General features: G+C 44.0%; 5 protein-coding genes across 5 annotated transcripts; 2 read left to right on the forward strand and 3 right to left on the reverse strand.

The window, feature by feature from the left end:
• The first annotated feature begins 810 nt into the window (after positions 1–810).
• BX661DRAFT_184701 (uncharacterized protein) lies at positions 811–3,753 on the forward strand. Its single transcript, XM_051536576.1, is given in 5 exon segments — positions 811–1,152; positions 1,165–2,046; positions 2,114–2,260; positions 2,272–2,733; positions 2,751–3,753. The coding sequence occupies 5 exon segments, from the start codon at positions 901–903 to the stop codon at positions 3,684–3,686; spliced, it is 2,679 nt and encodes an 892-aa protein (XP_051390583.1). The 5' UTR covers positions 811–900; the 3' UTR covers positions 3,687–3,753.
• Positions 3,718–7,050, reverse strand: BX661DRAFT_214552 (E1-E2 ATPase-domain-containing protein). Its single transcript, XM_051538751.1, has 3 exons — positions 5,162–7,050; positions 4,224–5,116; positions 3,718–4,132 (listed from the first exon to the last, which is right to left on the reverse strand). The coding sequence occupies exons 1-3, from the start codon at positions 6,769–6,771 to the stop codon at positions 3,972–3,974; spliced, it is 2,664 nt and encodes an 887-aa protein (XP_051390584.1). The 5' UTR covers positions 6,772–7,050; the 3' UTR covers positions 3,718–3,971.
• Positions 7,051–10,095: 3,045 nt separating this feature from the next.
• On the reverse strand, positions 10,096–11,096 carry BX661DRAFT_206312 (uncharacterized protein). The gene is made up of 2 exons (XM_051538619.1): positions 10,782–11,096; positions 10,096–10,708 (listed from the first exon to the last, which is right to left on the reverse strand). Exons 1-2 carry the CDS (start codon positions 10,868–10,870, stop codon positions 10,477–10,479), a joined length of 321 nt encoding a protein of 106 aa, XP_051390585.1. The 5' UTR covers positions 10,871–11,096; the 3' UTR covers positions 10,096–10,476.
• On the reverse strand, positions 11,097–12,884 carry BX661DRAFT_184708 (uncharacterized protein). Its single transcript, XM_051536577.1, has 3 exons — positions 12,512–12,884; positions 11,684–12,458; positions 11,097–11,654 (listed from the first exon to the last, which is right to left on the reverse strand). Exons 1-3 carry the CDS (start codon positions 12,658–12,660, stop codon positions 11,574–11,576), a joined length of 1,005 nt encoding a protein of 334 aa, XP_051390586.1. The 5' UTR covers positions 12,661–12,884; the 3' UTR covers positions 11,097–11,573.
• An 8,799-nt stretch (positions 12,885–21,683) lies between these two features.
• BX661DRAFT_184731 (Metalloprotease ATP23) lies at positions 21,684–22,554 on the forward strand. The gene has a single exon (XM_051536579.1). It carries the CDS (start codon positions 21,761–21,763, stop codon positions 22,499–22,501), a length of 741 nt encoding a protein of 246 aa, XP_051390587.1. The 5' UTR covers positions 21,684–21,760; the 3' UTR covers positions 22,502–22,554.

Raw genomic sequence — 22,554 nt, forward strand, 5'->3', positions numbered from 1 at the left:
CCAAATCAGCCAGTGACAGACACAGCTGAGTGATCAGTGGTTGGGGGCCATTGCGGAAGTTTCTCAGATGATTTACGACAGAGTCCCGCAATGCCAGGGCACCTTGCTCGCCGAGCTCCTCAAGGTCGGTGATAATCTTGTTGCGCAGTGTCTGTGCCGCAAACATCTTTGCTTCGGGACCTAGTTCTTCCGAACCGAGTATAGCGTCCGATGTGGACCATGCCTGTGTCTACGGGACACACGTAAAATTTCGCAGTCAAGGTAAAATAAGAGAGAAAATTGAGTTAGTTGGAATATTACCGCGCAAGTAGTTAGGTCAGGCCGCCGTTGCTTCTGTTGCTGTTTTGCTTACCGTCTTTTGGAATTGCCCCAACCACGCATTCGCCTGATCGCGTGCCTCTTGGCTCGTGCCCTGGTAGAGTGCTGTTAATGCATTTGCCACTTCGCTAACTGATGACTGGGCGGACATTATAGTTTGCTGTTTGTTGAAAAATGCGTGTATTTGCTGAAAATTAAAGAACAAAAATATTGATAATTATAAAGTTTGGTGTCAATATATTTCGATTGAACAAGAGAAAAACTAATTAAAGGTGGAAAAAACGAAATTAGACGGAAAATAGATTTTTCAATAAAAGGCGGAGTTTTTTCCTTCATTTTTTTACTCACGCTGCCGTTTGCTCCAGACCCAAGCTTGAACTTCCCTCATCCCCACAGTAAATCGTGATCACCGTGGTAGCAAGTGCTTAAATCAGCAGCAGTGCTATTTTATTGTCTCGGTGCTGCGGCCAAACCGAGAAAAATGACTTTCTCCCTCCTTTCTCTTCCCTCATCCATCAACTTGATCTTTTTTTTGTACTCTTCAAATTAGAATTATTTATTTTTTATTTATTAAATTGCATTATGGCGTTAACAGCTGGCCTAGACGGATTCGAAAACACGGTGGTGCATGGCCATGACCAGCCACCACCACCGCCATCCGCGACAACAGAAGCAGCTGCCTCGGGCACGAGCAACAGTGCACAGGGACAAGAACAGACAACTGAATCCACCCAGAATTCACGCCGCCAGGCCTGCAAACCACGTGCAGTGGCATGCCGTTACATCCAACAGGGCAAGTCATGCAAAGCCGGCAACGATTGCCCTTTTTTGCACGTAATTGACAAGCCCAAATCGACAGCTCCGATCAGCGACAACGACAATGATTCGGATAACAATGGTCGTGGCCGAAACAAGGGGCGCAGCAGCAAGACACGAGGCGGCAAGGGCAAGAACAACACCGAGCGCATGGATTCTGTTCGCAAGGCCCAAACCGAGGATCTGCTCAGAGTGCCTGAATGGACGGTCCAAATGCTCACCTCTCCGCGCGACGAATCTGCGTTTGCCGTGGAGATGAAGCCGTCGGATCCTGATTTCCCTTATGAAGTGAGTCGCTTGTATATGGCCCTGGTGATACCGTCGGTCTATCCAGCCAGGCGGACGTCGGATCGGATTCTGAGAATCGAGATTGCCAACAAGAACATTCCCGTGGGAATCAAGCGCAACGTCGAGAACGGATTTTCCAAGCATGTGCGCAAAACTGTCAATGCGGCGATCAAGGTCGGAAACCCCGACGGTGCGCCTAGCCTTGTGGACTATATTATTTGGCTCGACAAGAACTTGGAGCAGCTGATGCAGCAGAAGGCAGCGCCGACTATCAAATTCACCACCTACATCGAATCAGGCAAATCATCCAAAGCAGAGGAAGCTCAACTAGACAAGTCCAATGATGCTGCCGCTGGGTCTGACGATTCGGGCACAGCCAATGAGGGTGTAAACCTCGATAGCAGCCGGCCAGAGTCACGGGTCTCGCAGTCGTCGGCTGCAGCAGCACTCGAACCCCCAGCATCGCGGCCAGCAGTGAGACGGCCCGTACCCAAACCGCTTCTAAATGCGATGGCAGCACCATTTGAAATCAGCGGCATGGAAGACCCCAGGCGGGCCACGGAGCTCTCCCAGCTTGAGCGCCGCTTCCGCGGCAGCTACGCTGTTTCTCGCGACATCCAAACGGTATTACGGTCGTCGGCCTGACATCATGCCAACTGACCCCGATATGCAAGACTTTGACATCTACCAGTTCAATGCCACACTCAGCGTCAGTCGCAAGTATCCGCAGGGGTCGCCCGCGCTGACGCTGAATATTGATTCCTCCAAACTGCTGGGCCGCAAGAACAAACCCAGCACGTGGCAGCCCACTGGCGGTCGGCAGGCCTACTTGGATTACGTTAGCCGAAGTTTGGCGAGCATGTAGTGGAGTCGCCGGGTACATCCATTCTGCACCACCTCAATTGGCTCGATCGACAGCTGGCAGAAATGCTCTCCAGCCCACCGCCTGCTCCGGCGCCAGTATTGCTACAAAGTGCCACTTCTCAGGTAACTCAGCAGAACATGCAGACGCAGACACCAAAGGGGGCACCTTCATCGCCCTCTGTCGCTGCCACTGCCATTGTCATCTCGAATATGCAAAAAACAAAGCCGTACGAGGGTGTGGACGCAGGGAGCGAAAAGCCATGGATCAAGACCATCTCGATGGCAGAGGCGGGACTGCCAGAGCAGCTGGCCAATTTGGATATGGACGCGGCTGGCAGCGATGACAGCGACGATGATTCTCTCTCTGACAGCGACAGCGACAGCGCAATGGAAGGCGAAGGTGAAATAGATGGTGAGAGTGAAACAGTTGGTGCGTTCTCCAAGCCAGTACGCCGGGGACAGAGATCCGAATGGGTAGAATTCAGCTGACCAACGTCTCCCTCGCGCACTGTCACTCGCTCAACCTTACTGTCCGTTGTGGGCGATGCAGGAGCACTGTTGAGCTAAAGGCAATCGAACCAACCCGGCGTGCAGGCAAGGACCAGCAAATGTGGAAAGCCTGCGACACATGCACGTCCATTTTGGGCGTCCGGTTCCGCCCTGACTGGCTGTTCTCCGAGTGTACTACCATTGGCTACCTCGATTGCTCTAGTTGTGCGCCCATCGACCTGCTTCCGTCGAAATTCACGCTCTCCTGTGAGCCATGTGCGATGAACGACGAAGGTGTTAAGCCGGTGGACACCACAGCCAGCGTTGGTATTGGTGCCACCACCAATACCAATTGCCGCACATGTTATGCGCGCCTGGGCATGGAGTTGCATGAGCCGCACTTTGTCCAGCTGCAGAGCGGGCTGAGCCTGGGTGGCACCGCGAACTCAGCAAATATGATTTCGCGCGAAGTCGAGCGCACGCGGCGGACCAAGGTCAATAAGCGCGAGGAGCTGGCGCGTCTTGGTGTTGTTCCCGGACAGCCGCTGCCTGACTACGGTGCGTGCAAGCATTTCCGCCGGAGCAAGCGGTGGCTGCGCTTCCCGTGCTGTGGCAAGACGTACCCGTGTGTGACCTGCCACGATGACAAAGAGGACCACGACTACGAATATGCACAAATAATGATTTGCGGCAACTGTGCCAAGGAGCAGCGTATCTCAAAGTCCGAGCGGACGGGACTGTGCATTAGCTGCGGTGCCCAGGTCATCAGGAAGGTTGACGGCAACAACGCGTTTTGGCAGGGCGGCACTGGCGTGCGCGACCGCACGCGGATGAGCCGCAAGGACCCGAAGAAGTTCCAGGGCACGAACAAGACTGTTGCGCTGAAAAAGGTTGCTACGCCAAAGAAATAAGATAGTATTATTTTGAATAGAATATAATTATATATACGATGGAAAAATAAAATAAAATTGCTCAGTACTTGTGCTCGCGGTAGAGCTTGAGCGACAAGCTACTGGCCATCACTGTCAGACTGCTGGCAATCATCAGCAAACCTGCAATGACTGGTGGAAGACCGCGGTTGATGACAGGGTACAAAATACCGGCGGCTATCGGGATGCACACGACGTTATACATGGACGCCCAGATAAAGTTGAGCTTGACGCGCCGGAACACAGTGGTCGACAGGTCAAGGAACGTCAACAATGAATAGAGCGAGGGCCGCATAAGCAGCACCGGCGCTGTCTCCATGGCAGCCGCAGTGCCCGACCCGACGGCAATGCCAACGTCGGCCTGTGCCAGTGCTGGCGCATCGTTGACTCCGTCGCCGACCATGGCCACCCTGGCATACGGACGGCGCCTTGAAGACGAAAAATCAAGGAAAGATGGCAGCCAGCGCAATCCAAATTTGCCTGCCACCGCTGTTATGTTGGGCTTTTTGTCACAGCCACGCTGCTGCAGTAAGCGAATGGTCTCAGACTTTTGCTCGGGCAGGACACCGGCCATCACATTGTCGATGCCCAGAATGCGTGCAATCGCGTTGGCCGCCGAGGGGTGGTCACCCGAGATCATCCACACGTCGATGCCGCGCTTCCGCAATCTGGAAACCACGTCGCGCGCTTCAGGACGCACTTGGTCCGACAATGCAAACGCTGCAACCGTCCGCCCGCCATCTTTCAGTTTGTGACCAGCGAGTTTCAACGCGATGGCCACCGGCGTGTACCCACTGTCAGCCCATTGTGCGCGGGTTCTCAGCAGAATCTCTATGTCACACCCTTCCTCCTTGACCCACTCGTCTTTACCTATCAGCAGCTGTGCCTGCATTACGTGCGCCGGCCACCCAAACGCCAGTGCTGTCTCGGTAGAAATTCCTATGGTTGCCTGCATGCCGCGCCCGGGAAGCTCTTTGGGATCAATCAGATGAGGCGCAATCTTGACGGAATCGATACTGTCATTCGCGCTATTCTCGTGGATGTACGCGCTCAGTGCATTGGCCAGAGGGTGACTGCTGAGCGACTCGAGTGCAAAGATTCCAGAATTGAGCCATGCCTTGAACCCGGGAATCTGGGCTAACAGCGCTTGGTCAACATGGTAGTCAACCACCGCGGGCTTGCCCATGGTCAGTGTGCCGGTCTTGTCGAATGCCACGATGTCAATGCTGCTGGCAGCCTCCATTGTCGCACCGCCGCCCTTGACCAGGATTCCAAAGCGCGCCGCCATTCCGGTGCCTACCATAATGGCTGTCGGCGCTGCCAGACCAAGCGCGCAGGGACAGGCAATAACCAGTACGCTAATGGCGTTAAGCAGGGCAAAGATGCCATACGCCATTGGTTTTCCCGGATCGCTCGTGTCGTCGCCCATGCTATGCGAAGTACCCATTTTCTTAGACTCGAGCCACTGGTGCTTTATGTGCCCCGCCGCGCCGGCAGACACCCAGGCAATGAGCACAATTAACGATGCTAGCACCACAAACGGAACAAAGCGTGATGCAACGCGGTCGGCAACTTCCTGTATGCGAGGCTTGTTGGACTGCGCCTCGCGTACCAGCTTGACAATCCGCGATAGTGTTGACAATCCGTTAATTGCCGTTGCGCGCATCCGGATGCTCTGCGACAAATTCAGTGTGCCGCCGGTGACCACCGACCCCTGTGTCTTGACCACAGGCACGGACTCTCCTGTCAGCAGCGCCTCGTCAACATCAGTTTGGCCCATAGTCACTACGCCGTCGCATGGCACGCGCATGCCGTTGTTCACCTGTAGCAAATCGCCTAACTGGATTTGTCGGGCGCTGATGGTCTCCAAGGTCTCGCCTGTACTTCCCAACGTGCGCACAAGCAGCGCATCGTTGGGCTGCATCTTGACCAGGGCCTCGACGGCGCTGACCGTGCGCCCCTTGGCAATGGACTCGAGCCACCGTCCAAGCAGCACAAACGTCATCAAAAACACGGCAGTTTCAAAAAACTGCTCACCAGCGCCGCGCTGCATGGTGACACTGATAATTGACCCAACGTAGGCGGCGGTGGTTCCCAGCGCAATCAGAACATCCATATTGGCAGTCTTTGCCCGTACCAGCGACTTGTATGCATGCTTGTAAAAGTACCAGCCCAGCGAAACCTGCGCCGCCGTAGCAATAAAGAATATGCAGATGACTGACACTGAGTAGCTCTTGAACACCTTGTGGTGGAACTTTTGCGCCACGGGGTTGGATTTTGGCAGTGCCATGTCGATGATCATTGCAATGATAAGCATGGGAATGGCAAACAACAGCGACCAGCCAAACCGAATTGCCGCCGCTCTCCGGTGTTTCTGCAGGTTTTTCAGCGCAATTGCCGAAGGATCTGACGCCATTTCTGCATTTTCGTCTACGCCGAGTGAGGTCGCCTGAAACCCGCCGTCGCCCAGCGCATCGGCTATTTCGCGGACGCCAATTTTACACGGCAGATGTTTGACAGATGCCTGTGCGGTCAGCAGCTGAACATTTGCGCTGATGACGCCAGGAAGCGCAGTTAGTATTGATGTTACCGCGGCCACACAAGAGCCGCACGTCATGCCCTCCACGGTAAACCACGAACCAACTGGCTGGTCGCCCATAACTGCATCTGTGGTACCTCCGTCTGACTTTTCGGATTTGGAGAGCAATTTACTCGAGATAATCATGGCATCAAAGCCCATGTCTTCAATGGCCTCGCGCAGATTATTGGCCGACATATACAGCTCCGAGTGCTGGACGATGGCCTGGGCTGTCATTAGGTCGACCTTGATGCTGCTTATACCAGTCATTCCGCCAACATGTTTTTCAATGCCGTTTACGCACGCTGCGCACGTTATTCCCGTAACGCTCAGGGTTGTTTCGGTCTCGGGCACATGTGGTTTGCCATGATTGCTGTCAATAACATTCCTGTGGCTCCGGAGCTGATCAGACATTGCAGTGCTGGCTCCACTAAGGCGGTTTTTATTAGTGGACGGGGTGGACGTTGTGGATGCTATTGATTTTGGCATAGTTATTCTGTTGAGCGACAAATGTTCTTGTAGTTTGGTTGAAATAGTAATACAAAATTATAGTTGACCAAGATGCAGGTCGCGCTATGTATGAATAATAGAAAGCCCAGGACAAGATGGGAGAAGAGATGCGAGGTATTTAAGCTGTATAAATTAAATATATATTGGAGCAAACTTAATTAGCTCGTTGCCGATACTGAGAAGCAAGCTACATTATAGACGCAACATTAAGAAATTAGAGGTGCTTGTGTTAGTATAATGCTGCTGCGGCATGACGTGGTGGCACATTATAAATGTAGCCATATTGACATATTGACATATCGGCATATGTCATTTTTTATTAAATCATAATTGACTACTTTTGTCCTCGCCACCCAACATGGAGGCGTTGTATGTAAATATATTCAGACAATCAAACGACCATTCTATAGAACAGCCCACAGTTGATTAATAATAAATAAAATACACATACTAATTGTCATTTTCAAGCAAATATTTCCCGTTAAAAAACTAAAATAGAATACGAAATTGTACATAAAACATATAATCCCAAGCAATATACAAAAGAGGCGCGTATACATTGTGATCGCAGCATGACCAAATGAATACTTATTGGTTGGTTGAGGCATTGAAGCACTATACTCGACAAAAGGTACATTTGTAAAGCTGTTCAAATTTTCTAGAAATGTCTTGAAAAAGTGTGGAGAAATGGGAGTGTTATTTTGAAAGATTGGTGGAGTGCATTGATGTATGGGGTGAATATGGATATTTAGAGGAAAAATGTCAGGGATGGATGCAACAAAAGGACAGTGTATGAGTAATTCTATTTAGACAGATTCAGCTAAGGATACTAAGGAATAGTAGCCAACTTATCGGCAAGAGTATGCAAATGTCCAACTACACCCCCTACACTTATCAAGCCACCAATATGCATGGGGTTGGTATTGAAAGTGGGGGTGTATTGTTTTTTGAATAGTCAACGACTCATTTACTTACACTCCGAGTCTGTTTTGAAGGATTTTTTCTCCACCTCTCTAATAGTTAAAATCAATCGAGAATAAAAAGGGAATAAGGCAATGTTTAGTTAAATAATGTGAAGTATTAAGCAAGGGATTTAGGGAGGAAACTAAAAAGTAAGGGTGGAAATTGCAATTATTTCGGAGTGGCTCCAAGCGTTATTTTTATATGCCACTCAAGCTCGCTTCTCATCCTCTTACGCCTGCGCGTTGATTTGGAGAACAGAATGATGGATGCAAAGCAGAGCAAAAATGCCTCAAAGCGGCTACAATGGCCAAAGTCTCAATATGTGCGCGCTATTTTTCCTATTATAAAAAAGTATAAAAAAAGTATAAAAAAGTGACAAAACAATGAGAAAACATGCATCAGCCGCACCCGGTCAGTCGCTGATTGATTCGATGTGAATGGGCTAGCTGAAATGCCTCATTTGATGCAAATGCTACTATAATGTGCACTATTTTGAGTCCCAAGAGTGAGCAAGGGAACAATGTGCAAAATCTGTAAAAAAAATTGCATTCACAATTTATTATTTCTGCAGCAGGGACATGTGGTGGCTGGCTACTCCAAGCAAGTATTTGGATTGCCCAAATAAAAAGTCCAAGCACATCAAAAACGCCATGCATCTTTGCAATTGATTTAATTTTGTTGTCCTTCGATGCGCACACAGTAATATTTTCCTTTTGGCAAAAATAACTCATTCCAAGTCAGCTGCTGAGCATATGGGCACATTCTGCTCTTTTGAGGTGTCCAATCCTTTTTGGAGCATTAACCTCGTGAATTCACACTACAACTTGGTAAATAAAATACCAAATGATAACTGGTGGAGCATAAACAAAATAATACGCAAGAATTATAACTACACTTATGCATTGGAAAAAAGAAGCGGATGGTGGATTGTTGTGAATGTGGCCAAAGAGGATACCAATAATCAACTGAGCAGTCGCAGGGAATACTTCTAAAAGAGAAATAAAGGTATATTGGAAAGCTGAAGGCATCTAATCCTCATGACGGTACGCCTGAGTATATATCAGAAACACCTATGACAAGTGCGCAGAACATCCTACGCTGCACATGCACAAACGAATAACAGCAGAAATAACCATATCTAAACAATGCGATTTGATACACCTCAAAATTGCACTAATATCTGCTGCTGTTATTCTCTGACATAATCAGGTTCAATCATGAATACCACGCAGCTTTGCAATTGATATGATTGGATCAGGGCGTGAGCTGACGTCCTACGTCTGTCCGATACATCTGTGCGCGCCGACGGGTCTCGGCTTGGGTCACCGGTCCGAGTCGCAAGCCCCCTGTGTGCTTCTCAACAGGGTGTTTAGTAAAATGTGCAGCTTTATTACTAAAAATGGTTTGCGTACAAGCATAGTATTATTATTGTTACTAATGTCGTCCATTGATAGCTTGGCTTGTGCACAATATATTTTTCAGACGGCAATACAGTTTAAAGGGTCGAAGTTATGTCATAGCTTTGTCACATATTAAAATTTGAAAATATTTACATATTCACAGCCTTATAAACATGGAACTCGTGGCATATTTAATTTTGAATTATTCAGATTCCCTGCAGAAAGTGAGGAGAGAAACAAGCATCATAATGTAACAGATGCGCACACACTTTCAGAAGTATGATGAAGAGCGCGCATCGAAATAAAATTGATATGTTAAAATACGATATGCCGATAATCATTCGGATACGCGTTTTTATTATTTTGTAATTGTCAAGTAAACATGCGTACACTGTGCAGGTTTTATCCGAACGTGTTGTAAATGCTGACATGCGAGTTGAAGGTTTTTTCTCATTATTGAAAAATATTTGCAACGAGTATCTGTCAAAAGTTTTTTATCAGAAAATTGCTTTTCTTTCTTTCTTTTTCCCAAACAAGCATTATATTATATCTAACCACAATGATTTTGCGCGTTGCATACTTATTCGTTTATTTAGCATTGTCCCAGGTTGCATCATTCCGCGGCAGGTGGATCCTAACGCCGTCACAAATGTTTGATCAAATAAGGCTGGCGTCCTAGTCAAAAATAAAAAACACTTCCTGCGACCTCGGTCTTATTGACAGCCAAACCTCATTTGTCAGCGCAGACTGCGTGTCCGACCACAACGCATCGGAATACGTTGTATTTTTGACAACAGAATCAATGGGAAAACATCTAGCTACCCAGTCACCTTCATCACAATACACCCCAAATACAACTCGAGAAGCCGGGCCAACAAAATCGCAGTTGTCCAGTACAACGTGTAGGACAAACTGGATTGGAAAACCCCATTTCACCTGACCGGAGTGATTATCAGGAAACCCTTATCTACATTCGGAGCTTGTTCAACGATTTTGAAAACAAAATATGGAGCATCCCAGCTGCAATAACATATTTAGCTTACGACGACGGCATGTGCACGTCATTTTCGGAGTTGTATGATGCTAACAAAAACGGCTTTTATGCAATGCTGATCTGGTCGGCCAGGCCAACAAAACGCTCTCTCTCTGTCAAGTACCCTAAGAGTTGTATACAGAATTATAGCCGGCTCACAGTATCTAGCGGGAATTTACAGTCACTCGCATATATACGAAAGCGTAGATGGCCTGTGCAATTTTGAGTCTCAACGCAACTTTTATACTCTGGTATAATAACCTCTCCCGATAACGCTGGTCGCAAAGTTCAGATATTTAAAAATAGAGGCAATGCTTCTGTCTTAAACCTGGCATTGACTTTCCTACGGAAAGCCCCAAAGAGAATGATCTCAATTGGATTACTTTGGTCGGTGGTATTTACGCAAAGCGAGTGGTCAATAGTACGCAAGCCAAGACTTGCAGCAGGCGAAAGACACCACTCAACGACCAGATAATCCGTCGAGTTCAGAATCGACTTGTAGACGACAAGGATGGATTGTCTAAGAAAGCGTCATTATTATTGGAGTATGTGCTTCGGTTGGCGGGATAATGCTATCATGCTTGCTGTTCTACCTTTTCAGAGCGTAGAGACGCAAGCCCAAGAACAGCAGGGTAGGCCCAATTTTGCAGGAGATCATGCAGAATATGCTGGAGGCAGACATTGGCGGCGTGACAATATTTGGCGCGACGCGCAGGAGTGCCGCCACGGATGACTATAACCTGCCTTCAGTTTACGATCACAACGAATTTGTTAACGATTTTGGTGGACTAATTACTCTCACTGCACAGCCACCCAATTTAGTAATACCCTCAGCGCTTCAGCTCGATATTTCATTGGTAGAAAAGTACTAATCTTTACAATAGACAATTCATTTATGCAAATTTACACTTTATCATAACAGCTGAAGGATGGGGTCATTTTATCCAATAATGGGAACCAGACAGGCATCCAGGCAACTTAAGAGATACACATTGTTAGAATGATAACGATTTTCGTTTAGGGTGTGTCCAAGTGTGCAGCAATACAAATAGGTTAATCCATTCCTATTTTAGCAATACATTCACCACAACGCGTTTATTCGTTTTACGTTGACCAGTTTACAACCTCAAAAATCTGGATATGAGAATGTGGAAAAGAGTGCCTAGTAATAGCACAGAGACAAATCGAACAAAAAAAGCAATGTCGGACAAGACAGCACGGCCTGTGCCAGGAAAGTTGCTAGCCTTCTGGTGGTCAGGGCCATCACCCGCAAGAATCGCATCATCGTTGTTATTACTGTTGTCGCTAACATCATCAGTAATATCAGGCTCGGATTTCTCCTCAGACAACGGCCCAATTCTTGTGGGTCTGCCTTGTCCCCTTCGTCAAACGCTCAACCGCATGTAGCTGGCCACGAAAGAGCGTAGGATGATGCTCATGTCAGCAATCACCCTGGGGTCCAGTGCCTTGGCGTTGTCGTCGAGTGTTGCCACACCTCGGGGAATGGAACCGAAATCAGATGCATCACGGGAATGTCGCGCTGGACAAATGGAATATGGTCATCTGCAATATTCTTCGATCCAGGTTGTACTGCCATGTCCATGTACGTGCGGCTAATATGCCCAGCGCTGTGCAGGCGCTTCTCGAGCTTTCCAAGCTGGATAAAAAGGTCTGCTGTGGGCAATTCAAGCGCAACAAATGCTGTAGTGGAGGCACCAATCAGATCTAGCAATACCATCAACTCAACGCGCTGCAGTTCAGGGACATGCTGTGTGGTTCCGCTAAGCGCCGCGACAGTTGCTGAGTCCGGCCCCTTTTCCCAGCTATCTGCCAAATGACGTGCTCCGTAGATCGAGTCAGTAGTTGTCCATTCGTGATATGCCTCCTCTCCATCAAAAAAGATCAGTTGCAGGCTCAGGTCGCGGCTAGTCAGCTGATCAATCTTGTCAGCAAGACCGCGGGCCACATCCAGCATCAAAGCCACCGGCACTGCCGAATCCGTTGCGCCCACAAAGTCACCTTCCATCATTATTTTGCTCTCGTAGTGCGCCGACAACACAAGTCGCTTGGCAGCGCCCGGGTTGTGCGTGGCTATAATATTGGCCATCTTCACGTTTCCGGCTGGAGTGGATGCTGTAAAGTTATCCCACGAGATCGCATACCCGAGCTTTCCCAAAGTGTCCACAATCAACCCTTGCGCGGCTCGGTACCCCGGCGATCCTATTTGCCGCGGGACAAGCACGGCGCAAGGAGTTCGCCCTTTTGAATATCTAGCCAGGATCTCTGCTTTTGCGAGGCTTCTGCTAGTCGCGAGAGCTGGAACCCGCTCAATGCGTTGGAAAACTGCGCGTTGGAGAACTTCCGCGATGACAGCTGGCTCTGCAAAGTCGCTTTAGCCGCTGAAGACATTGTCAGTAATACGACCAACGAAGCGAGCGTGACAGACGCCTGCTGGAATACAGAAATGCGCATGTGCCTGACTCAGGAAAAACCCTGTACAATAAATAAAGCACGCGGACAAAGAGTACTCGAATACAAAGACCAAATGAGATCAAAGCTGGTACTAGTACTGTCAAAAGAAAAATGCGTCCGAAATGCAATCTTTCGCGTGGTGCGCAATCTCTAAATTGAAAAACTAAAAACCTCGAAGCAAATGAATTGTAGAATATAAATTGTCAAAGGGAATAAAAAACAAATAAATGGGCAATACAAAAGTGTGCGTGTGATATTTTTCTTTTTGTTTTCATTTTTCATTTTGGAGCATTGTTGTGGCCACGTCACTACAAGTGAAGTGCGTTGGATTTAATAAAAAAGGCATGCGTAATTGCTTGATCCGCTTATTCTACAATTGAAAGAACAAGTTATTTGACCAAACCTATTTTCATACATTGTAAGCTCGACTTGGTTTTCAGTAAACGCACAAACCAAGTTGTACTTTTGATTTTTGCTGTGTCATAAGAAACATACTGGAAATTTGTTTATGTGTTGCCCATTTGTTAAACAAATACAAAATTAAAATAAAAAAGACGCATAAATAATTAAATGCAGGGTTGGAAAAGTGAATGAGTTTTCACACAAACTTACAGCTTCATCTTGGCCAGCTCCACTACCAAGCACATAGTATCTTTGTTGAATATCGCTGTCAATTGTTTTTGTTAGGTTTGGCATATTGCAAAGATCGTTAAAGTCAATTCACAAACTGATTCGCGTAGCATTGGATGTCAGCGCTTTAAAAGCATGTTCACAAAAGGATGAATCATTTCCAGCAATGACATGTACAGGATGCTGCTTCCATTATTGCTAAAAATGCATGTATAAATAAGACACGGTTTCTCGAGTATTCAGTTGGTAGTTCTTTAGGTACTCTTGTTCTTTTTTTACTTACAACCGAAAACTTTACTTTATTCAACACGATTCTTTTAAAATGCAGTTCTTCTCATTCAGCACTCTTGCCCTGGTCGCTGTTTTTGCCACCGCTGTCGTGCGCGCCGATGCCTATGCGATGCCCTTGCTGAAGCCGAGGCCGCCCCCGAAGCAATTGCCGAGCCGCAGGGTGGATTTGGCAGCTGGAGATGGCAGCAGTGCAACTGGCGTGCCGGGTCGCTGGGACACCAGCAGTGCATGCGCTGGTGCTGTTTTAAAGTTAACGTGTGCACGTCCTATTTGCCCACCGAATGGAAACCAAGTATCTAGCGCTTGTTTGTATTATTTTTTATTTTTAAACTAATATATAAATTTAGTGCGGAAAATGGTCACAATATGTTTGCTTATTATTAAATTAATAGTCGCGTGTTTATTGAACCGATAATTCAACCCGGGATGCATTATTTCAAGTGTTGTCTACAGTGTTTTTAAGAATCAAGTCAAGACAGTGGTCAGCCCAGGTGATCCCTCAGGACAATTGCCTTTTGGGGGCTCAGACACAGGCTTTGTCAAGTATGTGTGCTTAAAAAAGAATACTGTTGGAATCAATCCACTTCTAACACACCATTGGTGGTAAGATTGCGTGAAATACAATTTTATTTAGTTGGCATACAGCCAATCTCAAACAAAGAAAGTATACATTGACAAATCGAACGGATCGTATGCTTAGACCCGTAGACAAGTTGATATATTTACTTGCACAAGTTCTGTATTCTCCATGCAGTGAGATATTCAAGCAAATGCTTTCTGGCATTATCTCCAACGTAGATAAAGCGGCATCCGTATTATCTTTGTTCTAAATTATTAAACCTAGAAATTAAACTGTGACAGCATATTTTAATAAGGTAAGTCAAAGACAAGCTAAGAACAGAACATAATTTATTGGTGGATGTGTTATAATCACGTGGTATATTCTCATTCAAAAAACTGATAGTTGAGAGCGTTTTGGTAAAGTATGCGCTAGTTGACTTTACTGGCAACAATTTGTCGACAGACGAGCGCTTGATTAAAATAAGTATTTTATATACTTCTTTGGCTACTGCCATAATAAATACAGCGGTACTAGCTGCGTAAACATACTTTGTTCAAGCAAAACAAGTCTCCAGTACCTTAGCAATGTGCTGAGTAAAAATATAAGAATGTAAAAGATAAATAAAAGCAATACAGTGCATTGCAAAACCTGTTCAGATGGTCTATGCAAAAAATAAGAAAAATATGATGGCAACAAAAAATACTTGGCAATCACTTGCTCTAAAAGCCTGCCTACATTTGTGCGTCAGGATTGCACAGTATATGTCTATGTTCATACAAAAAGCCTCACGCCTATCTTACGCCTTGAGTGATTTAATTAGATATATAATTTGTAAAGCTAATTTAAGTAGACAAATTGGGCAAGTTGAATCAAAAGATATAAACAAAGCTATTGCAATTATTATCTATCTTTCTAAATCAAATGAAACATCCAATTGTACAAAACAGCCAAATTGTTTTTGCCTATTTTGAAATTGTAAAATTCAAGTAACTGCGTGATCATTACATTGCAGCTATTTTTCGACCAGTCACTGAAAATCACAACAAACAAACAAACAGCCCTACTAACCCAGAAAACAGGCAGAAGCAAATGTCTTATTGCGTTAATCAGCTTTATATGTGCAATGGTTTTTCTGCCTGGTCAAAACGGCGCATTTGCGCTGTTTCTTAGTTTGTAAGAGAAATACATTCTTCACTATTCTGGTAGAAATCAAAAAAACACAAAATTATGGCGTCCAATGCTTTGTTTCCAAGCTTTCTTTCAACAAAAGGGCAGTGTTGGCAAATAAAAAATATATTAGTTTCCGTAAACAAATGCAACACATGTATTATACTCACTTACCCCTTACTTTTCTGTCACGGAACAGTGTGCCTGTTTTTTGAGAGTCATCAATTGTCTGTTCAAATAGCAATTGTTCGTGTTTCATGTTGGGTCTCTTACCCGGGTTCATAAATGTACATGTTAATTTTTGGAACAAGCCTCGCTCATAAAAAACAAATAATTTTATTGTTCGGCTTGCAAAAATAGCCAACCGCATGCTTGTATTTTGCAAATGGCTTTGCATTGTTTGTTCCGAAAAAAGCAAAATGCCATGTAACCCCGTTTTATTCAAGCATATGAAAATATTTTTATGCCATTTTTCGGCAGTTTTGGGGTGTCTCATTGCCCGAAGCAAGCCCTTGGTGCGCAAAAAGAGTACAAAAATATTTCAGGCTGGCGGAACACAAAGAACCCACTGAATTTTTTATTTTTCCAACTCTTTTCCCCAACCGACAGTGCCTTTTTTGCTGCCTTTCTCCTCCATCCATTCGAGTATCTCATTTCGTATAAAAAGAGCGCCCACTTTCCAAATATTTTTTGGTTCCCTATCTCCCTCCCAACAACCACCACTTCCTCTAAAATACTACCACCTTTTTTCCAATACACTACACACATTTTTCTAACATTACAACGGCATAACTACGGTACACGCGCGCACACACAGCAGCATCAACTTCAACTTCGACTTCAACATGGATTATCGGTTCACAATACACAAATTTTGTAGGAGGGGATCACACACACATATACAGCAGTTCTCGCGCAGCATCATCCATTGCATTACATGGCCCATATATTATAGCCGCTGTCTGCCACAGTCACAGTCACATCCACAGTCACGCTCATTCGCGCACAACAAAAATAAGTGTCTAGTAAACACTCGGTAAGATATCTGCAACTGGTCTCATCAATGTCATGTCTGGGGGTATATACGAGTGTCAACAAAACACCTAACAAAAACCTGGAGATAAAATAGACCCATGGTTTTTAATAAAAATCGGGCCGGTTCCATTCCGTAAGACCCGTAACTGTGGTATATACGGGGGCCCACAGAACATTTGTTCAATATGAATCCGGCTGGTGACACGCCTAAGACCTGAAATCAGAGGCAGCGGAATGGGAGGAGGGCGGGGTTTACTCGTATACCTTCTCCGGATTGCCAGCGTCTGGATGGGCTCCTCACAAAATCACAACACGGGCATGGCTAGAAAGAGTAGCGCATGTACCAAGCCCAAAGACATGACAACCAGTTGCAAATATCTCCGAGCGTCCAACGACATTTCGCACTCGATGCTCTATGGGCTCTAAACAGCTATAATTTGCGCGGCGATGCTTTTTAGATGGCACTTTACTTTTAACTGTGCTAATTTTTGTCTTTGCCGCTCATCATGGCAGAAAATAAAACCACTGTACATACCACACCCAAAATTTCCATTGAAAATTTAATTAGAAAAATTAGACTGAAAAAGCCAAGAGAATGAATTTTGTAAATATCGCTCGAAAAAATCAGATAATATTAGAATATCAAATTGCATAATTTCAGCTTGCATGCACTTTTGCAGCCACTGATTTAGTCTGTGTTTTGGCTGATCATGTGCAACAGCCATCAAACAGAAACACATGTACAACTATGGGCACTTGTCCAGCTTAATCTGCGTTTGCTTTTGGTATTTAGTTGATAAGAGAGCGTTGGTAAAAATAAATATAAAATAAGAGATGACAGCAAGCATACAAACAATGTGGCTGTATTGACATTCGCTTGGATTGCGATTAATATGGAGAGCATTACAGCAAAAAGCTGTTGCAGAAAAAAATGCTTCAGCTTTTTGTTAAAAAAACAGGAAATATTGGAGAGTGTACAGCTAATGATACATTCAATTAGGAGCTATTCGTTAGGATCGAGATGGGCATATTCCCTGTGTAGATAATATATAACCCATTTATACAGCCTGCTCTGCAAAATCGCATCTAGTGCAGCTCAAAAATAGCAACGCGAATGTAAGAAAACTGTTGTTTGCGGCTGGGTCTGGTGCTTTATTTTTCATTCTGCCATTATTTGCATTGTATTTTTTGTGCTCTAGATATTGACAGCCTGATGGCAAAAGTTTGACAATTAGCTTGGTGTTGCCTCAATAGTTAATTTATTTTACAAAACTAAACTATTCGAACAGGTACATTATTTTAAGGACCCTATTAATGACGCTGCTCAACCTTTGCAGCCATATTTTCCTCATTTTTTGAGTAAAACAAAAGCAACTATATCAATATTTCCTGGCTCTCGCGCTAATTTATAAAAAGCCTTGATTTGCTAGCTATTGAATAATCAAAATGCAACAAAAACAGCGGGTGTTAGTTTTAGTTTATAAAATCCTACAAATTAAATATCACCTGGCATATTGTCCGATACGCCTCTACACATTGAAAACATATGCCCCAATTATTTTGATAGTAAAAAAGTTGTGATAATTTATTGAAATAAACACTGGTTAATCAATGTTTGTGTAAAAACATGTGGACAAAAAACACACTGCAAAAGCGCCACTTACAGTTGTTATTAAATTGTTTTTAATATGTGCACAACTTAATGAAACCAAAATATCTGTATATTGTTTTACTCAATGTAAAATACAAAATAATTATTTAGCAAAGATGCTCTCCAAACAAGCCAAACTTATTTTCATGTTGCCCGCATCTATCCACATATAAATAGCCAGCTTTTTTACTGGCATTCATACCATCTGTTTTGATACCTTACCACACACCCTTACCATTAGCAAATATCAATTCATTTATTAGCAAGTATTTTACAAATGAAGTTTACAGTCATCACCTTTGCAGTTTTCGCTATGGCCAGTGGCATCTTTGCCGCAGCAGTCGACACGTCATCTTCCAATCTTGTAAAACGTGGTTCCCTTTGCGATACTATTAATTGTCCCCCAAAAACAAAATGTAGAGTACTGCCAAACCCTATAACAAAAAAGCCATTTGTAATATGTTTTTAATTTAAATATCTGCAGCAATTTGCACGGATTTATGGATTTCAAGACCGGCAGTGCGGCCTGCTCAACATATGCACTATTATATCACTTTTCTTATTTCAGTGTGCAATTATTCAACATCTATTGAATTTTTATTAAACTTTTTATTTTGGACTTTATTGTTCAATTTTTAGACAACAAATAAATATAAAATAGATATTGTTATGTAAGAGGGGGTGTGAGGAGCACTACTGTAATAGTGTTAAAAGACGGGTATGAAACTATAAAGGTTTTTATTACTAGTGTTTCTAAAGTGCTATTATCGCCGGCCTTGCCTTATATATATCTCCTTGTCTTTGTGGCACTCACTGGCAGTCGTGTGCTCCGTTAGCGAGAATTAGTCCTTATAAAAGTAACCCGGGTCTCTGATATGGCATAATTGGCATGTCTGTATTCTTGCGCCCAGCACATCCATTTCGGGACAGGCAGTATGTCCGGATGTCAATTGTGGTGCCTAATTTGATCCCCTGTGATTTGGCCCATATCAGATCCATCTGTGAGCTGACGAGAATCTGTCTCGTGATTTTTGCTCTCAGCGTCTACCTCCATATCCTCAGGCTGCGTAACAATATATGCACATTAAGCAAAAAATTAGCGTTTAGAGATGACTATTTAAAAACAAATAATTTGTCAAAAAACTGTGCACACATTTATTAAACTGTGGTACAATACATTTTTTGGCTTTCTTTACCAAAAAAGCATACATGTTGATATTTTACAGTAATATTTATCAGTGTGTAGAAATTGCCCTCCGGACATTATAGAGCACAAAAAGTAGCGGTATATATTTTTGCTGGCATTTTTTACTAAAAATTTACAAGTATAAAAAGAATTCATTTTTGACAGAACCATTCAAATAATTCTTGACATCTTTGTCATTTCACATAACCCATATTTAATTGAGCAACAAAACCATCTCGAATATGCAGTTTTTCTCGCTTACTATTATTGTCCTTGTTACTGTCACTGCCATTTCCACTGTGTATGCTGAGGCCCTTGCAAACGCTGAGGCAGCCCCCAATCCTATTCCCGGGCCAGAGGACAAAAGTAGCCCAAAGTGGAAGCAGTGTGATCGGCGCTGCCATGGCCACCACCATCACCACCACAAGTACAAAGAATGCATGAATAAATGCCTGCACTAAACCAACGCCCTGCACCAGTTTCCTATTGCTCTACTTGGATGGGAACGGCAGCCGATAGCAATTTTTATTTTGAAATGCATTTTTATCATTCAAATGAAGTACTAAGCAAGCTTAATTTGATTCATTCTAAAAAAATGTTAATTTGGAGTATTTGCGAGTGAAGGGCTTAAATAGAAAGTAAATAAACCAAATATGTTCATTAATATAACTGACTGATGGTTGTATGCTTTTACAGTGTCCTAGACAAAGCGCATAAAGCGGATTCTGCGCATTTTATTATATTCCCTGCACATTATACTGAAGAAGTCTACAAAAAATTAACACTAACAAAAAACATACAAAACACGTTTTTTGGAGTACAGCCAGTTGTTTTTTGTTAGAAAATTATTTTGCATTTATGCCGGAAGTATTCCAACATTTCTCTGAGTTATAAAATTAGAGCATTTTCACTAAAGCATCTTTATGCCAAATGTATAAAAGACGAGGGTTTTCCCACTCCATTTTTATTATATTTTACATTTTTATAGAATCTGTTCACTCATATACAGTTTCAACATACACCCAAACATCAACTACATCAAATCGCAGCAACAATGGAAATCACAATCCATACGGATTGTTAACGGGTGAATTCAATAGGCGTCATTAAAACTATATTCTAAAAAACTAGGAAAAGAGAAGAGCGAGAACTCATAAAATATTGTTGTTGTTTTGCCCTTTTTATGGCTGTGAGTCTTTCTACTCACAAGGAAAAGGGCAACTGATGGGCATTTCCTATTAAGGAAATCTGTGCCCAACACGGATAAAACCATTGTTAATTTATTACTTTAAATTGAACAATAAAAAGGATGCGAAACGTAAAGTCTCCGGTACTTTTACCGAATTAACGACAGTTGAAAATTTTATCAAAGAAATTGTCCAAGAAAACGAGTTGGACAACACCTTAAAATATGGTATATACTACCCTGGCGGAGATGTTGGTATGGTCAGGCTGGGAGACGACGACAAAATAGCCAAATATGCAAAAATCAAGCGCATGAGCTTTATATGATGTGGCAATGTCCACGATAAATTTTAGTATGTTTTGCACATACTAGTTATCACATAATCTTGACACATAAATTTATTATTTATTATTTAAATTTTTTGGTTTGATAATACAATACATTTTATACTCTATTATGCTTTTTTAAATAAAATTATGATTCAGTATGTTGCATAGACTGAAGATATGGAAGTGGATGTTGAGGTTGAGAATCGCAAAACAGGTTTCCACCTACGTGCCGATTGATAGGGCGCTAATTGGATCATGCAGGCGTAAATTGGGGAGGCATTACATTGATGCCCAAACATGCTCCCCATTTTGCAATGCAGACGCATGAGCGCATACACGCGGAAACCACAACATTAACTTGCCAAGATACCGGTCTGCTTGCAGAAGATCCAGTTCTTACCAATGAAGCGCACAATTGACAATGTGCACAACAAAGGCGACGAGGCATGTATGTAAGACGAGGCCGGCGCTAGTAATATTTTAGAAACATTTGTAAGAAAACCTTTTATAAATCCATACCCCACATTTTAATACTACTACCCTAGTGCTCCTTATACACCTCCCTCTTATTATAACAAGTATACTATACATATACAAAATTTATTATTATCCAAAAGATAAAAAAAACCAATTAAAAGTTGCTATTGGGCTGTTTGGCGTTGTTGTGGACATTCAGGCATTTTATATCGTTGTAGCTTCTGCGGCAACCATTGGTGCAGTTATTGTTGCTATTTGCTGGCCGTTTGTTAAAATGTTAAAGCGTCTGTTTAATCTTTATGTATTCTAAAAACGATACAAAACATTTAAAGCTTCCATATGATTGTGCGCACACGTCGAGCAAGGCAAAATAAAAGGGTTATTTATAAAGCTTAACAGCTGATTCGCAGATATATTAAAATATTAAAATTAAACCATGCAAATCAGGCGATCATGACCAAGGCTTCATTTTTCCGATTTGGTATGCATTTTGTAATTCCAGGTACAGTGGTTTAACTTTATCCCTTTTCTTTTTTTCCCGGCTAATTCACATTCATAAATTAATAAAAACCACACTAATATAAAAATGGAAACACCCGGGTCATCGACAACGATTTCAGCGACTCTGTCGCCCAGCGAGAGATCAAAAGTATTCCAGAAGCAATACCAAGCAATGAATCCCGAGGAGCGCGGTACCTTCAACAACTGGAGCCGGGCAGTATCCAACCTCACTGGCTGGGGACTGACTGAGCGTGAGAAGCAGGAGCGTCAGGTGCTCAAGGAGTTCGAAAGTGACATGAAGGACTGCCGGACGTGCGAAAAATGGCGCGATGATCTGCTCAAAACCAGCCCATTGGTATTGTTCATGTCCGAAAGCTTAAAGAAATCAGGAACGCCCTTCGACGAGAGCAACATGCCGTGCATGAAGTGCGACGAGATGCGTAGCGGCGGCTTCTCCACCGACGGTGTCATTCAGCTGTGCTACAATCGGCTGTTTGGCAAGGGCCATTTGGAAACGACAATTGCTCATGAAATGGTGCACGCGTACGATCAAGCAAACTACAACATCGACTGGTACAACTTGGAGCATCACGCATGCACTGAGATCAGAGCGGCTAGCCTCAGCGGCGACTGCACTTGGTTCCAGGAGATGATGCGCGGAAACTTAGGATTTTTTAAGCATCACCAGGTCTGCGTCAAGCGCAGAGCCGCGCTGTCTGTCCGGGAAAACCCCAACTGCAAGTCTGACAAGCATGCTGAGGCCGCAGTCAATAAGGTCTTTAAAAGCTGCTTCACAGATACACGCCCATTCGACGAGATTTACTAGATATGGTTTGTTGTTGTTGCAAAAGTAAATAAAAGTTAAAAATAAATAAATAA

This window comes from Kickxella alabastrina (assembly GCF_025024165.1).
Source record: "Kickxella alabastrina strain RSA 675 chromosome Unknown BX661scaffold_16, whole genome shotgun sequence".
Taxonomy (NCBI): domain Eukaryota; kingdom Fungi; phylum Kickxellomycota; class Kickxellomycetes; order Kickxellales; family Kickxellaceae; genus Kickxella; species Kickxella alabastrina.

What these genes read in the sequence shown, in the direction of transcription:
- BX661DRAFT_184701 (XM_051536576.1), top strand. Translation starts at nt 901, where the DNA reads ATGGCGTTAACAGCTGGCCTAGACGGATTCGAAAACACGGTGGTGCAT. An exon ending in TTTCTCGCGACATCCAAACG is followed by an intron (nt 2,047 to 2,113) that starts GTATTACGGTCG and finishes GACATCTACCAG; the next exon opens with TTCAATGCCACACTCAGCGT.
- BX661DRAFT_214552 (XM_051538751.1), bottom strand. Translation starts at nt 6,771, where the DNA reads ATGCCAAAATCAATAGCATCCACAACGTCCACCCCGTCCACTAATAAA. An exon ending in ATAAAGCACCAGTGGCTCGA is followed by an intron (nt 5,117 to 5,161) that starts GTCTAAGAAAAT and finishes CGACGACACGAG; the next exon opens with CGATCCGGGAAAACCAATGG. An exon ending in CATTCGCTTACTGCAGCAGC is followed by an intron (nt 4,133 to 4,223) that starts GTGGCTGTGACA and finishes TTCGTCTTCAAG; the next exon opens with GCGCCGTCCGTATGCCAGGG.
- BX661DRAFT_206312 (XM_051538619.1), bottom strand. Translation starts at nt 10,870, where the DNA reads ATGTCTGCCTCCAGCATATTCTGCATGATCTCCTGCAAAATTGGGCCT. An exon ending in CGTCTCTACGCTCTGAAAAG is followed by an intron (nt 10,709 to 10,781) that starts GTAGAACAGCAA and finishes ACGCTTTCTTAG; the next exon opens with ACAATCCATCCTTGTCGTCT.
- BX661DRAFT_184708 (XM_051536577.1), bottom strand. Translation starts at nt 12,660, where the DNA reads ATGCGCATTTCTGTATTCCAGCAGGCGTCTGTCACGCTCGCTTCGTTG. An exon ending in TTTTCCAACGCATTGAGCGG is followed by an intron (nt 12,459 to 12,511) that starts GTTCCAGCTCTC and finishes GATCCTGGCTAG; the next exon opens with ATATTCAAAAGGGCGAACTC. An exon ending in TTTCGGTTCCATTCCCCGAG is followed by an intron (nt 11,655 to 11,683) that starts GTGTGGCAACAC and finishes GACAACGCCAAG; the next exon opens with GCACTGGACCCCAGGGTGAT.
- BX661DRAFT_184731 (XM_051536579.1), top strand. Translation starts at nt 21,761, where the DNA reads ATGGAAACACCCGGGTCATCGACAACGATTTCAGCGACTCTGTCGCCC.